The sequence below is a fragment of the Asterias amurensis genome, chromosome 18 (assembly GCF_032118995.1).
Source record: "Asterias amurensis chromosome 18, ASM3211899v1".
Taxonomy (NCBI): Eukaryota; Metazoa; Echinodermata; class Asteroidea; order Forcipulatida; family Asteriidae; genus Asterias; species Asterias amurensis.
Window position 1 is genome coordinate 4,456,780 of NC_092665.1, and position 13,074 is coordinate 4,469,853.

General features: G+C 39.3%; 1 protein-coding gene across 1 annotated transcript; it reads left to right on the forward strand.

Annotated features, from left to right (window-relative positions):
• The first annotated feature begins 184 nt into the window (after nt 1–184).
• Nucleotides 185–1,734, forward strand: LOC139950926 (uncharacterized). Its single transcript, XM_071949764.1, has one exon. It carries the CDS (start codon nt 187–189, stop codon nt 1,732–1,734), a length of 1,548 nt encoding a protein of 515 aa, XP_071805865.1. The 5' UTR covers nt 185–186.
• The last annotated feature ends 11,340 nt before the right edge of the window (nt 1,735–13,074 follow it).

Consider the following 13,074-nt stretch of genomic DNA (forward strand, 5'->3'; position numbering starts at 1 on the left):
CACAATTATTGTTGAATGTTTTGTCGTGTAGTTTTGATTGAACTTGGGGCATTGCTGTATAAGCTTCATTTGAATAACAGTGCATATAGAATGACTGAAAAGGGGTAAAGACAGCAACTTATACCTGGTCGCACATAACATTTACTGGCTTTAATAGGTGCCTTCTTGTATGACAAAGCGGTAACAATGGATGGAAAGATTTATGTGTTGCTGGTGTGTGTTTGGTGTCCACTTGATGCAGGCGGACTCCTTGTGGTTGTCACTGCTCAACCAATTGTATCACCAACACCAACTCCGAAAGTGTCTGCGGAGATCTTAACACCAGAGGCTGATCGTAAAGTGGGTGGGCAGGTTGATATGAGGTGTACCGCTACAGGCCTCGAGTCGAAGCACATCGTGGAGTTGTGGTCTACTCGCCTCAATGTCACTCTGAGGTGGAATAACTATACATTTACGTCCAACAACCGGTTTATGTTCACTACAACCTATCCATCGAGTGGGATGGTTGTTCAAGACTTTGCGATAACTGATCTGCAGATTGATGACTATGGTGAATTTATTTGTAACGTCAGGTTCCGTTTAAAAGATGGAGGAAGCACCATTGTAGCTACAGAGAGCGTAACACTGTCAGCTCCATCGTATCCGATATGTTCACCTTCTGGACCTATCACAATAGAAAACGGAACAGAGCGCCAATTGAGATGTCTATATGAGACTGATAACCGTGCAGCTATAGCAGCCCATCCAATGACTGATCCCAGTAGCTACCCCTGGACATCTTCAAGTGTCGATGGTAAGAATACATTATCATTGAATTTGACTGTAACTGCTGCGGATGATGGTGTTGCATTTAACTGCTCTGTATTACAAGGGAGCGGAGCAGATGGAAGTGGTACGTGTATCATTGGACCAATCAGTGTGACAATATCAACAGATCACAGTGTAACTGCAGTCACGATTATGGCAACGGACAACCCGCAATCTGCATCCAGCTCAGCAGTCATTGCTGGGGCAATCGGAGGAGGAGTAGCTGCAATTATTATCATCATAATCATCATCTTCATATGCAGAAAAATTCTCTGTCACCAGACTACAAAAGACCCAGTCTTGAAACCAAGCACCAAGTTTACACCAGATCTTCCGGAACATTCTACCAGTTTCGTTGATCCGTATGGGGTGGACACTAATGACCAATCACATGCCAACCATCCCCACCCAGTCACTCCTTCACTCGCTTCCAAACCAGCCCCATCCCCCACTAAACCCCCATCATCGGAACCAGCAGTTTACGCCCAACCGAACAGCAGCGCAAGAGGGCGGTATTCAGAAAACCCCGATGACGTCACGTCCCACAACAACCCTGCATTCAACTCAACTGGCTTGGGTGGAGGTACTGAGCTATACGCACCCATTAAACCAATAGCAAAGGTCAGGCCATCCAAGACACCCAGAAAACCTGAACCGTATAAACCCAAATCAGAGCGACAGAGCAACCCACCTGAACCTACCAATCGAGACCCGATGCCCCGGTCACCCCCTACTGATCATGACCATGACGAATCCTACCCAGTACCCGATAATCCTACTAACGCCCAAGTCTCTCGACCCAAGAGCAACCCAGATCACATTGTCTACGCTGATTTGGATTTGCTATCATCAGACGAGGCTCAAGATGATGAAGCCCGGCGCCCTCAATCGTCTGATGCAGTGATGTACGCGAGTGTCCAAGTGTAGGGTAATATTGAAACGGGAATTTCCCGCGATACTCCCTGACGGAAGTTTTCCGCTTGTGTGAAAAAGCTAACAATAGTTAGAAACAACATGTTCTATTGTCTGTCTACGGACATTTAGGATGACTCATCAATGCCTATCAGAACTCTTAGGCCCTTTACGGCTTCGGCTTTGGATTCGACTTCAGGCTCCGTCCTCTCGTCTGAAGCCCTGAGCACGTACCCAAAGCATGTGCAATTGTCAAAACAACCGCGGGGCCAAGCTAACCTGAGCCGAAGCTGAAGCCGAACCCGTGGTTACGTTAAGGGAAAAACATCAAAGTTCCCAAAGCATGGTATGTTCCTTTACAGTGTACTTGTATGGACGGATGGCGAATACTGGTTAAAATAAAACAGCTTTCTGCATATTTTATTGATAAGGTTCAAGGTTCAAGGTTCATTTTATTTCCACAGTATCAAAAGACAAAAAAACAATATCAAACAGCAGTCACAAGAAATTATTCCAACAATGAGAAATAATCGTTTCACAACATAGGTTTGAAGAAATAGATGCATAACAATGTTGACACTGTGGAGGGATCCATTTAAGAAGCAAAGCTTGTAGGCAATAGTCCCTTATGACGTGCATATGCATTGAGATTATAAGACCCATTGGATGAAATGATCGTCTAATGGTTGAGAAAAAGACAATACGGAACTAAGCCTACTTTACATAATAGTCAAAGTGGTTTGTACGAGCAGTACCATGCCTTGCGTTGGTTGTATCATTATATCAGTAAATAAGTTATTGTGTAACTTTGTTTGAAAATAACATGTCTTTTGGCTATCAAGTTAGTTAGTTAGTTAGATCGAAGCACTTTGAAACACTAAACCTTCATCATTTTGACAAATCCACAAGCCATCTCAACTCCCTGTGAGCATACAACTACAAGCTGCTTAAATACAGCCAATGATTTAATGTGCGACAAACTATTATCTCAACCGTCAAAGGTTCCCATCATACACATTGGTTGAGAGAAGCAATGGACCCTTCCCATGAAATATGCGTATTACATTCACGCATGCGTACACCATTGATCTCCATTATACTGATAATAGTTTGTCGCACATTAAATCATTGGCTGTATTTAAGCAGCTTGTAGTTGTATGCTCACTGTTGACTATAATCTGGTTTGATATCAGAAGTTGCTGTTAATACAAATTAGGGTCTTGATTTAAAGGCTGTTATGTTTACTGATAAGAGATTTATACATATTACGATTGCAGTGCTGACATACAGAAATAATCGATTATATTTTGAAAATATACATAACGTACTGCACGCAGATTTTTGTGTCAAATGTTTTTGGTTGAAATCAAAATAAAACAACATTCACCGGAATTGGATTTTTCTTTATTTTAATTCAATCCAGAGTCATTCCAAGGCATTTGACACGTTCAGTCAATGTCAAAGTTTATGTATCTTAACATTATGCATAAAATACCAAACGTGTGAAAATCACCACCGGTATACTGAGCGTAGTGTTAAACACATATCGGTAAAAGCTAATCTATTATGATTCATCCAAATGAAAGTTATTACATCTTTAAATATAACATTAGATCAACAAAAATATACTTGGTATGACCTAAGTATTCAGTGCTAACACAATCGCTGTATATAAGGGTAAAACCAAATGAATGTTCTTTATCCCCGATGCAAACTTAACGTCTACTAAAAATGTACTTTACAAAAACTGTTTTCATACACAACGTATAGTGAGCAACACTTCGTGACATTTTGACTGTTTGTGTTGTTTTGTTTGTGTGTGTGTTTGTGGTGTTTGTTTGTCTGTTTGTTGTTGTTGTTTGGGGGTCACAACAAGACGAAATGTTAGGAAAAGGAAATAACAATGCCCCGAATGTACCTTTTGCGAGATTGTACTCATAAAGAAGTAGCTGTCAGCAATAATAAAATGCTTTGATATTCAAAACGTTAACACGGCTGATTGCTTTTCTGATTCATGTGTTTACGTATGGTTCTGCTTGTTTGTGGTCGAGCAAGGATGTATATTCAAAGCATTGTTCCGTCCCAGTTTTAGAGTTAGCCCAACTATGGGCCCACTCTCAACTTGAGTGGAACAGTTGGGCGACCAAATTGTAGCTGGTATCCAGAGATATTTCACTATACAGGGTACCAGTGGCAGCTGCCATTATGGTTCTGAAGGGACCCCGTTGTATACAGTTCAGACTGAGAAACTGTCAACCTCAGTTGGGCCAACCTATACTGTACCAGATTGGTCGTCCAATTCACCCAAGTTTGGAATGGTCCCAATTATTAAAGTCGGTACTTTTCTAGTGTTGGGGTGGAACATATCAGAGTATTCAAAAATACAAGTCACAAAACAGAGTCGTGTCTGCGATTACAAAACGTATACATTGTACAAGACTTTGTGGTGATAAAAGTCAACAGTGTACTAGGTATATGACTATTAAAAACACAGCCATCATTTATAAAATGTTGAACTGTTTGGAACTCTCAATAGCCAGCTCGAATTTTCAAAGATGGCCGACTTCAGACTGTGCCGACATGTGGGAATTATCTAAATCGATGATATGACATTACTTCCCTCCTATGGCGTAAAACAAACACAAAACTAATGATGTACAGTAATATCATATCATATCATCAAAATTGTTTAAAGGAACGTTACAGTTGGTAAGAAAACAAAATCGTGAAGATCACAGATTTACATAAAACTTACATGGTCTCATGATGATGATAGTAAACAAAAAACGTCAATTGAAATATTTCTGCCTGAAATGTCATGTTTGATAAGTAATGAATAATTTAACTTTGCGTTTGGAGTTTATCGCTCAGTGAGCGTTTTGTTCATTTGTTTTGTTTGCATCAATGTCATGCAAAATGTGTAATCGGGTTTTCACTATTTTCTCGTGACCCAGATGGCCGACCGATCTCAAACTTCTACATGTTTGTCAGTTTATGTATATGGTGGATAACATAAAGTGATTACACTGCCAGTTACTGTTTTGTCAGTAAAAACCAATTCTGTAATGTTCCTTTAACGGTAATTTCTGATGCACAATTCCATTTATCGTGAACTCTGTGTAACTCAACCAATATTTTCTGTACAAAAGGACTTGGCGCAAAAGGCAAACGTAGGAAATATATTTACACAATGTTATTATACATAAGAAACCTCTGCATACGGCGATTCGTCTTCAGGACTTATGGTCTGATCCTCGCCAAGATGAAATATAAGACCAGTAGTAGCGATATAACAGTCAATGCACTCTGCTGAAGGGGTATTCTGAGATGATGACGTCTCTACAAACGAGAGCGTCCAATGCGCAGACGCAGACGAGTCTACGTCACCTATCGTATCACGTGATTGCTTCTTGCGCGAGGCTTTTCTTCTAATCTTTGCGTATAAATGACTGAAGTCACGATGCTTGTTCTTTAAGCTGTCAGTGTTGTCGTTAACATCTGATGATTTAGCTGTTTTGATTGGACGGGCGTACGTGACGTCATTAACTGAGTCTAACGCCCTCTCGTGTGGTGGTTGAACTCCTGACGTAGATGGTAACTCCATTCGAGGTCTAACTAATTGGGGTATATTTTGTTCTGGTATGATTTCATTATTTGGGGTGGAGTCTTGGCTAGCCACCGATCGGGGTATTTGACTTGTAGGCAAGGTATGTGGTGACGGCAGCTCTTGGTACATAGGATCTATCATATCGTCAATAAGAACCAAGTTATCTTGAGACTGTTGTTCGGTAGAGTTTCTCCCAGTATTGTCATCTTCAGACTCAATTTCCTGCCTCCCTTTCTTACCTCTCTTCCATTTCCAATAACCGCAACGATGAAGGATAAGTAGTATCACTATAATGAGTAAGACGGTGACAATAAGAGTGACAATGACACTGACCGCGACAGATGGCCGAGTTATTAAAGGGAGTTGAGAAGTCATAATTGAAGATGTTGAAGATGTACCTTCTTGGGTGGCTGTGGAGGTGTAGAGAGGGGTGGATGGGGGTATCTCAAATGCAGTTGGAGGGATGACTGATATTGGACCGATTGTACATTGTTTCGTCATATTAGGAAAATACTGAGATGAAGTTATACACTGATAGGATACTCCATTGTCGCTGGTGTTCAAAATCAGATCCAGAGAGTTGACAAGTTTGCCGGCAGTCTCAGTCAGCATCCAGCTTTCATTGTTAGGTGAGGTGGTATTTGTCTGTAGCGTGGCTATTGGGAAGCCCCTATCTGCCGTACAGTTGACTGTGATTGGGGTATTTTGAGTAACGTTTACGGGTCCACTTGGTGAGCATAGCAGCGAATCAGGAAAGTGTAAGACAGAGAGGTAGATGGTATCAGAAGCTATAATATCGCCTGATGTTTCTGCATAGCATTCGTAATAACCGGTATCTGTAGAACTGTTAAAATCGTGTATTTGTGCAAAATGGGCAACAGGCGTATGACCATCAGGTAATGTTAACGAGCTCGTCGTAAATCGATGTGTCATGTAACTTACTGACTCGATGTTCACCCCATCTTTCCGAAATCCAACAGTGAAGTTTTGCTGAAAGTCTGTTGTGGTGCATTTTAACCGCACGTCGTTCTCGTCTTGAATGTCAACCAGCTTTGACTTGATTTCCATAGAAACAGATGGTTCTTTCGCAAAGACACCAAACAGTAAATAGCTGAGTATTATTAACAACCATACCTTCACGTCCATCTTGGCAATATTAAAGATACACTCAAGTGCAAGCTATACACCGCATTGAGAAAAGCTACCATCAACTTAATTTACGATGGGTTGCTTGTATATATTTATGACATTATTTAATGTAGTTCCGGATTGGTGAAACTGCCATAAACCAATCCCACGCTGTGCTCTCTATGGCCTAACAATGGTTTTCATTTCTGAATGGCTTTACTCACAGGTTTGCTCGTCGGTGCCTATTGTACACGTTTCAGGGATTGTCCCCCATGTATATTGTACCATTAGGGTTCATGTGAAATCAGATCATTTCTACTAAAGGAGGGGAATAGGCTCAAAACAACTTGCTTCAGCAAATTGTACAACTTCCTTTATGTCACTCCAAAATTTAAGTGGTTCATCTTTTCAGTTACTGTCCTGTACGTTCGTTTTAAGTTTAACGTTTTTCTTGCATACATTTGCTTTTTTATCATGTTTTGATGCTCTTGTTGTTTTGATATGTAATATTACTTTTGTTCATTGTTATTTTAATTAGCCTCTTGTTTCATCAATGTACTTAATGTATTGATCAAACAGTATATAATGTGTGAATGTTCCATTGAAGATGTTTGTACTGTGTGATGAATAAACAGAGTCTTATAGAGTTCCACTCAAAAGATGAAGAAAAAAACCTGAACAGACACCGAACCGTGTATGGGTCAATGAACATGATAGACTTGTTGACTTAGTCATAAATAGATGCAGTTACGACATCGAGAAATTAATGACTGTTGATTTGCATTTATTGTAGACATTGTAAATATTTATTGACAGGTTAATACAGTGTTAGTCTCTACCCTGGTTCTGTATCATTATTTTAATTTTATTAAAGTTTATTTATGCCTTATAAACATGCTGGAAACCATATCATGCTTGAACTAAATAACTAACAATTAAGTAGTTTTATTACATATTTATCATTTTTCATGAAGGACAAAACTGCATGTAAGTATACTTACCATTGTTGTTTAACAATGACATAAATTCTTCGCCTGGTTTTTAAAGTAAACAAATTTAAGGTCATGATTGTTCATCGTTATGCTTTGACCAAACCATCGATTTATGGAACGATCGGGTGGTATTAAAAACACTAGACGCACTATTAGTTATTGTCAAAGACCAGTCACTTGGTGTATCTCAACAGTATGCATGAAATAACAAACCTGTGGAAATTTGAGCTCAATTGGTCGTCGAAGTTGCGAGATTATAATGGAACAAAGAACAGCATTGTCACATGAAGCTGTGTGCTTTCAGATGCTTGATTTCGAGACCTCAAAATTTAATTCTGAGGTCTCCAAATCAAATTCGTGGAAAATTACTTCTTTCTCGTAAAACTACGTTACTTCTGAGGAAGCCGTTTCTCACAATGTTTTATACTGTCAACCTCTCCCCATTACTCGATAACAAGTTAGGTGTTATGCTAATAATTATTTTGAGTAATTACCAATAGGGTACACTGCCTTTAAGTATGCCAACATATTAGAATTAAAGCAACAGAAGACAACCACAGTATACTGGTCGAAACGTCGTGTACAAACTGTTCTTTACCGCACATTCTCATAATAATAACAAACTCACACAGTCTTTTTCAAGTCTAATGTGGATGTGAGGAATATTAAATATCGGTTTCGTTCTATTATATGAGGAATATTAAATATTGATTTCGTTCTATTATTATAATATAAGCAGACATATATTTTTACACATCAAAATAATATGCATAACACGTACATGCGGTACGAACAATACTGTTTAGAGTTGTATATTAAGGTTTGTAGTAACACCATGTAATTATAACCTCTAATTGAGTTGGGGTGATTCTCAAAATAACCGTTTGTTTCAACTTGACGTTTCGATCAGTATGCTCTGATCGTCTTATTGAATTTATAATTAGAATTAATACACATTTATGGTATTCCTTTGTATATGTTATTAATGTACATCATCTGTCAGCGGAATATTATTAATGCAAGCCGACAGAATTCAGTTCGACAAAAGAACAGACTGTATGTTATTAATTTCTCTTTCGTTTCAGTGGCAACAATACTGCTGAATGGTGGACGTGTTACACTTGTTTTCAACCGTTTTCGTGATGTGCTGGATGTCAGCTATTTCGAGGTCTGGTTCGCCACCGTTTATCTGTTTACACTGTATTTATGTATAATTTTTTGTGTGATACCTATTAATGTACATCAATTTATTTCTACGTATTCCCTTTTACATTTCTGCTTATTGTCATGTTGTCAAATGATCCTTTTTTAACTAATATTTTTAACCAATATTTGTTTATTATGGAGCTGGCCAACCGATGTAAGTGCATATTTAGGATGATTACAGTGTATTTTTATTTTATTTATTTTAGTTGAGTTTGAATTGAATTCCAGCTTCGGTTGAACTTGTTAAAATTTTACTAAACATGAGACAATTGTTGCCCCCCCCTCTCTCCTACTCTCTCCTACTGAGGTTTACGTAGGCTTAAAGTCACCTGGAAATATATATATTTTTTTTCTTTCAAACATAAGAGTATATGCTTACGAACAATAAAACAATTTTTTTTAGTAATTGTTTGTCACGATTTATATGTTTAAAAAAACATATAAAGTTGTTTGGGGGCTGACTCCGCCTACCCCTTTTGTGACGTCAATCGAGGCAGACTTTGCCTGCAATGCGTATAGTAAATGTACGTCCAAGTCGTGAGTTGGTCCTTTTCAAAATGTGTTTTTCTGCATTCAGCAGCAATACACCTGGTCATCATTGCCGGAAAAAAATATAAAAATAATTTGAAACGTACAAACTCACGACTTGGTCCGTACATGTACTTTGCAATTGTGTTTACTCTACGCATTACATGCAAAGTCTGCCTCGATTGACGTCACGAACAGCGCCAGGGTCAGGGTCTACTCTTAAATTTGTAAATAACATAAGCACTGATTTTTTAAAACCTTAGTTAACTGTTTATTCACATTCCACTCATCAAAACACATATATTAGTGACAAAAGCTTTATTTTGAAAAAATACCACTTCCAGGTGACTTTAACGTGCGCGTTATGCGTGGAATGAGGTGCATGCTGGTTTAGCTAGCGATCAAGATCGAACACTAGCTAGACCATCATGCACCTCATTACAACAGTTAGCGCTTGCGCAATGGGTATTTGCGAAAAGGTGCTATTAATATACATTTTGTTGCCCATTATGTTTATGTATTTACACATATTAATTGTTAATAATTGATGTGCCTTATATTTTGTTTTAAAAACAATGCGATTGTGCTGTCTTTATGTGTCTATTGTGCACTTGAAAAAAACAACTATTTGGTCTGCGTTTTTGAGCTTTCCTTTTTATCTTAGTGACTTGATGTACAAAATGGCCGCAATTCAGTCTTTGGCTGCCATGGAACATTTTTAACTAATGAACCATCAATGAATGATTTTCTGCAAATGGCCAATGCTGAACAAAATAACTAGATTTAAAAGCAATTAGTCATGTCGTACAGTTAATGGTTAGAACTCTCTTTAAAACTTTCGATTCTATCTGGTATCGCAAATCCTTTTGAATTTGTTTGCAAAATTACTTTCCTACAAATTGCTTAAATTATCCAACAAAATCTGTCTTCCTTGAAATCATCACTTCAAGTTTTTCCTTCACTCAAAAATAATATACAAAATGTACAACTGTCTTTTTGTGGAACTGCGTCACACAGGGACATGGATAGGTGTGCGTTAAACATGTGCATCATTTCCATTAAAGATGGCCGACTTTACATTGTGTGACGTCACAGATTTGTTACATGTCTGATATGATGTTATACACGGGAACGTCTAAGTTGTTTTCATGTGTTTCCGGAATATCAATAAGGACATCATCGCCTTCCCTACGTGGCCACTGCCTTGGGTTATAAATCTCAAAATCAAGAATATGGAACGGAGGAGTTGATCGTCGTGACGTCAGATCTTCCTCATCCGAGCATTTTGTGACGTCATTGGGGTGAGTTTTACCGGAACGGAACGCAAGCAGAACACACATTGCTGTTAGCGAGAAGGCTAGGATGACTATTGAAGATGCTAAGCCAGCTACGAGGAATGTTTGAGGGGTTGTTTCTAATTTTGCTCCTATGGTAGACCCTATGGTAGGTGTAACGTTACGGCCAGCGACTTGAATGGAGGTTAGACTACTCTCCGTGACGTGTGGAGTTGTACGGATTGATGTCGTTGCTGGGGAAGATGTAGTCTTTATAAGTGGCGGATAGATGACCAACTGACCAATCGTACAGCTTTTCTGACGCAATGGGAAATAATAAGGAGATGTGACTATACATTCAAATGATACACCGTCATCTTCAGCACTCACTGTTATGTCAGCTTCTCTACTTAGTAACTTATCTGTTTCTAAGGCAACGAAGATTCCAGTTACGTTTGCTGACTTTTTCATAACCGTGAGTATAACGTTTGGATAGCCAGGGGTTGATGAGCAGCTTAAATGAAGGAGTTCATTTAGTGCTACTATGCGTGGTCCATTTGGTGTACATATTGGAGATTCGTCCGGGAAATGTGGAATAGATAAGGAAATATTGTCTGAATCTAGTACCATACTTCCTCCTGTGTGGAGGAAAACCTTCAAGTTGCAAGCGTAGACGTCAGTGTCGCTCAGAGTAACTTGAGAAAGCGTCATATGTTGAGATAAAGTCCCAATCCTTGAATCATAAGGGAGTGTTCTGACATTGTATTTCGGGTCGTAAGATGTACCGTTCCATACTAACGTCTTAGATGGTCTCCTCCACTCGACGATAAAACCAGTTAGTCCAGGTAGATTGAGGCCAGTGACGTCACATTGTAGTTCAACAGCGCCCCCTTCTTGTATCTCACGCTCTACAGTGTTGATTTGTATTGTCACTGTAGGGTTTATAAGAGTCTGTGCTTTGCAGATACAAACACAAAGGATACTGAGAACAAGCTTCATGGTTACTGTCATACTGAAGAATATCAACGTTGGTTTTCGAGAAAACCGAACAGCCAGTTCAATAAAAGCTGGTTCCTTTATTTGCTGATAATATGCGTGTCGAACTTCTCGAAATGTACAAATCGTTGAGGTTGTTGAAGTTCTGCATACCATAGATCACAATGTTGGTTCTCCCAAAACCGAACATCCAGTTCAGGCTAAGCCGAATCCTTTATGGTGGTCGTTGATTAAATCGTAATACGTTTGCGTGTCAAACTTCTCGAATTGCACAAATCGTTGTGGCAAAGTTGATATTCTGCAAACCTCATAGATCCTCACGGAGAATATCAGTACTGAAACATAGTTATTCATCAAAATATTGTTTTTTTGTTTAAGTTCTGGTCAGTTTCGGATTTGTGTTTTTGAAAAAGAAGCTGTCCGAGTTATCAAAAATCGTCGAGACATTCCGAGAGCGAAAGATCCATGTGTGTGAACTCAGCGTTTCTGATTTACGTGATGAACAAAAACTGAAGTAAAAGGAACTCGTCCTTGTATATCAATCAAGGTGGTGTTATTTTAACGTTCAGTAGACCTGGTAGATTGAAAGAAGATATTTAGCCCACTGCTAAATTAACAAATCGCCCATTGTTAATACTGCACGGTACATTTGGTAATAATAAACAGAGTGGGAATGACATTGTGGGAAACGGTCGAATCGTCTTCTATCTGTTACTGCCCACAGAAGGGCACAGGTCACGTGGTAAACCGGTTCACAGCAAACAATGAGAAATGTTTTGCAAATAATTACAAATTACTTAGGATTAGGGAACTTTTTCTACAGAAGACGATCAGAGACGATCGAAAAGTCGAGTTGAAAACTACGGTTCTTTTCAGAACCGCACCAAATTATCATTACAGTCACGGTGTTACTGTAAACCTTTTTATTTTGTACAAATTATTTGTAAGTGCTTTTTGCGCTGATTTATTCCCTATGTAGGCGTATTTTAAGCCAGTGAATATTACTCTGACCACTCTATCACAGAGTAAAAAATAACCTGGGGTCGATTTCACAAAGAGTTAGGACTAGTCCTAACTTAGGACTAGTCGTAGGAGATATACACATTGCATGGATAGTCCTAAGTTAGGACGAGTAACTGGTCCTAACTCGAGTTAAGACTGGTCCTAACTCTTTGTGAAATCCACCCCAGCTGTGCATTTAACTTACGGAGCCGGTGTCCGCGGGAATTCTGTCCACCTGAGATTCTGTTCCCCCTCATGGAAAATTAACGTTGGCTGTATATGAGGATGCTTCAAAAGAGGGCGTTATCAGAGGAAGTTTGTACACAATTTGCCATAACAACGGGGGACCGAATCTCCGGGGGACAGAATCTCTTCGCTCGGCCCCAGCGGCCAGTCTATCCAGGACCGCTGGGATGGGCTAATCGCTTGCACAGATTCTTGTTCAGGAAGTACGTCATGCGTACAGTGCATAGAAATATGGTGCAGTGTGAGTGTGATGCATGATGGGACTGCGCATTATTAAACCAATGACATTACATTATACATTTGCCCATACCAGCGCCTTTGGTTAAAGCAAGGCGCTGGGGACGAGCGAACAGAACCTCCTGCCACACTGGTCTAA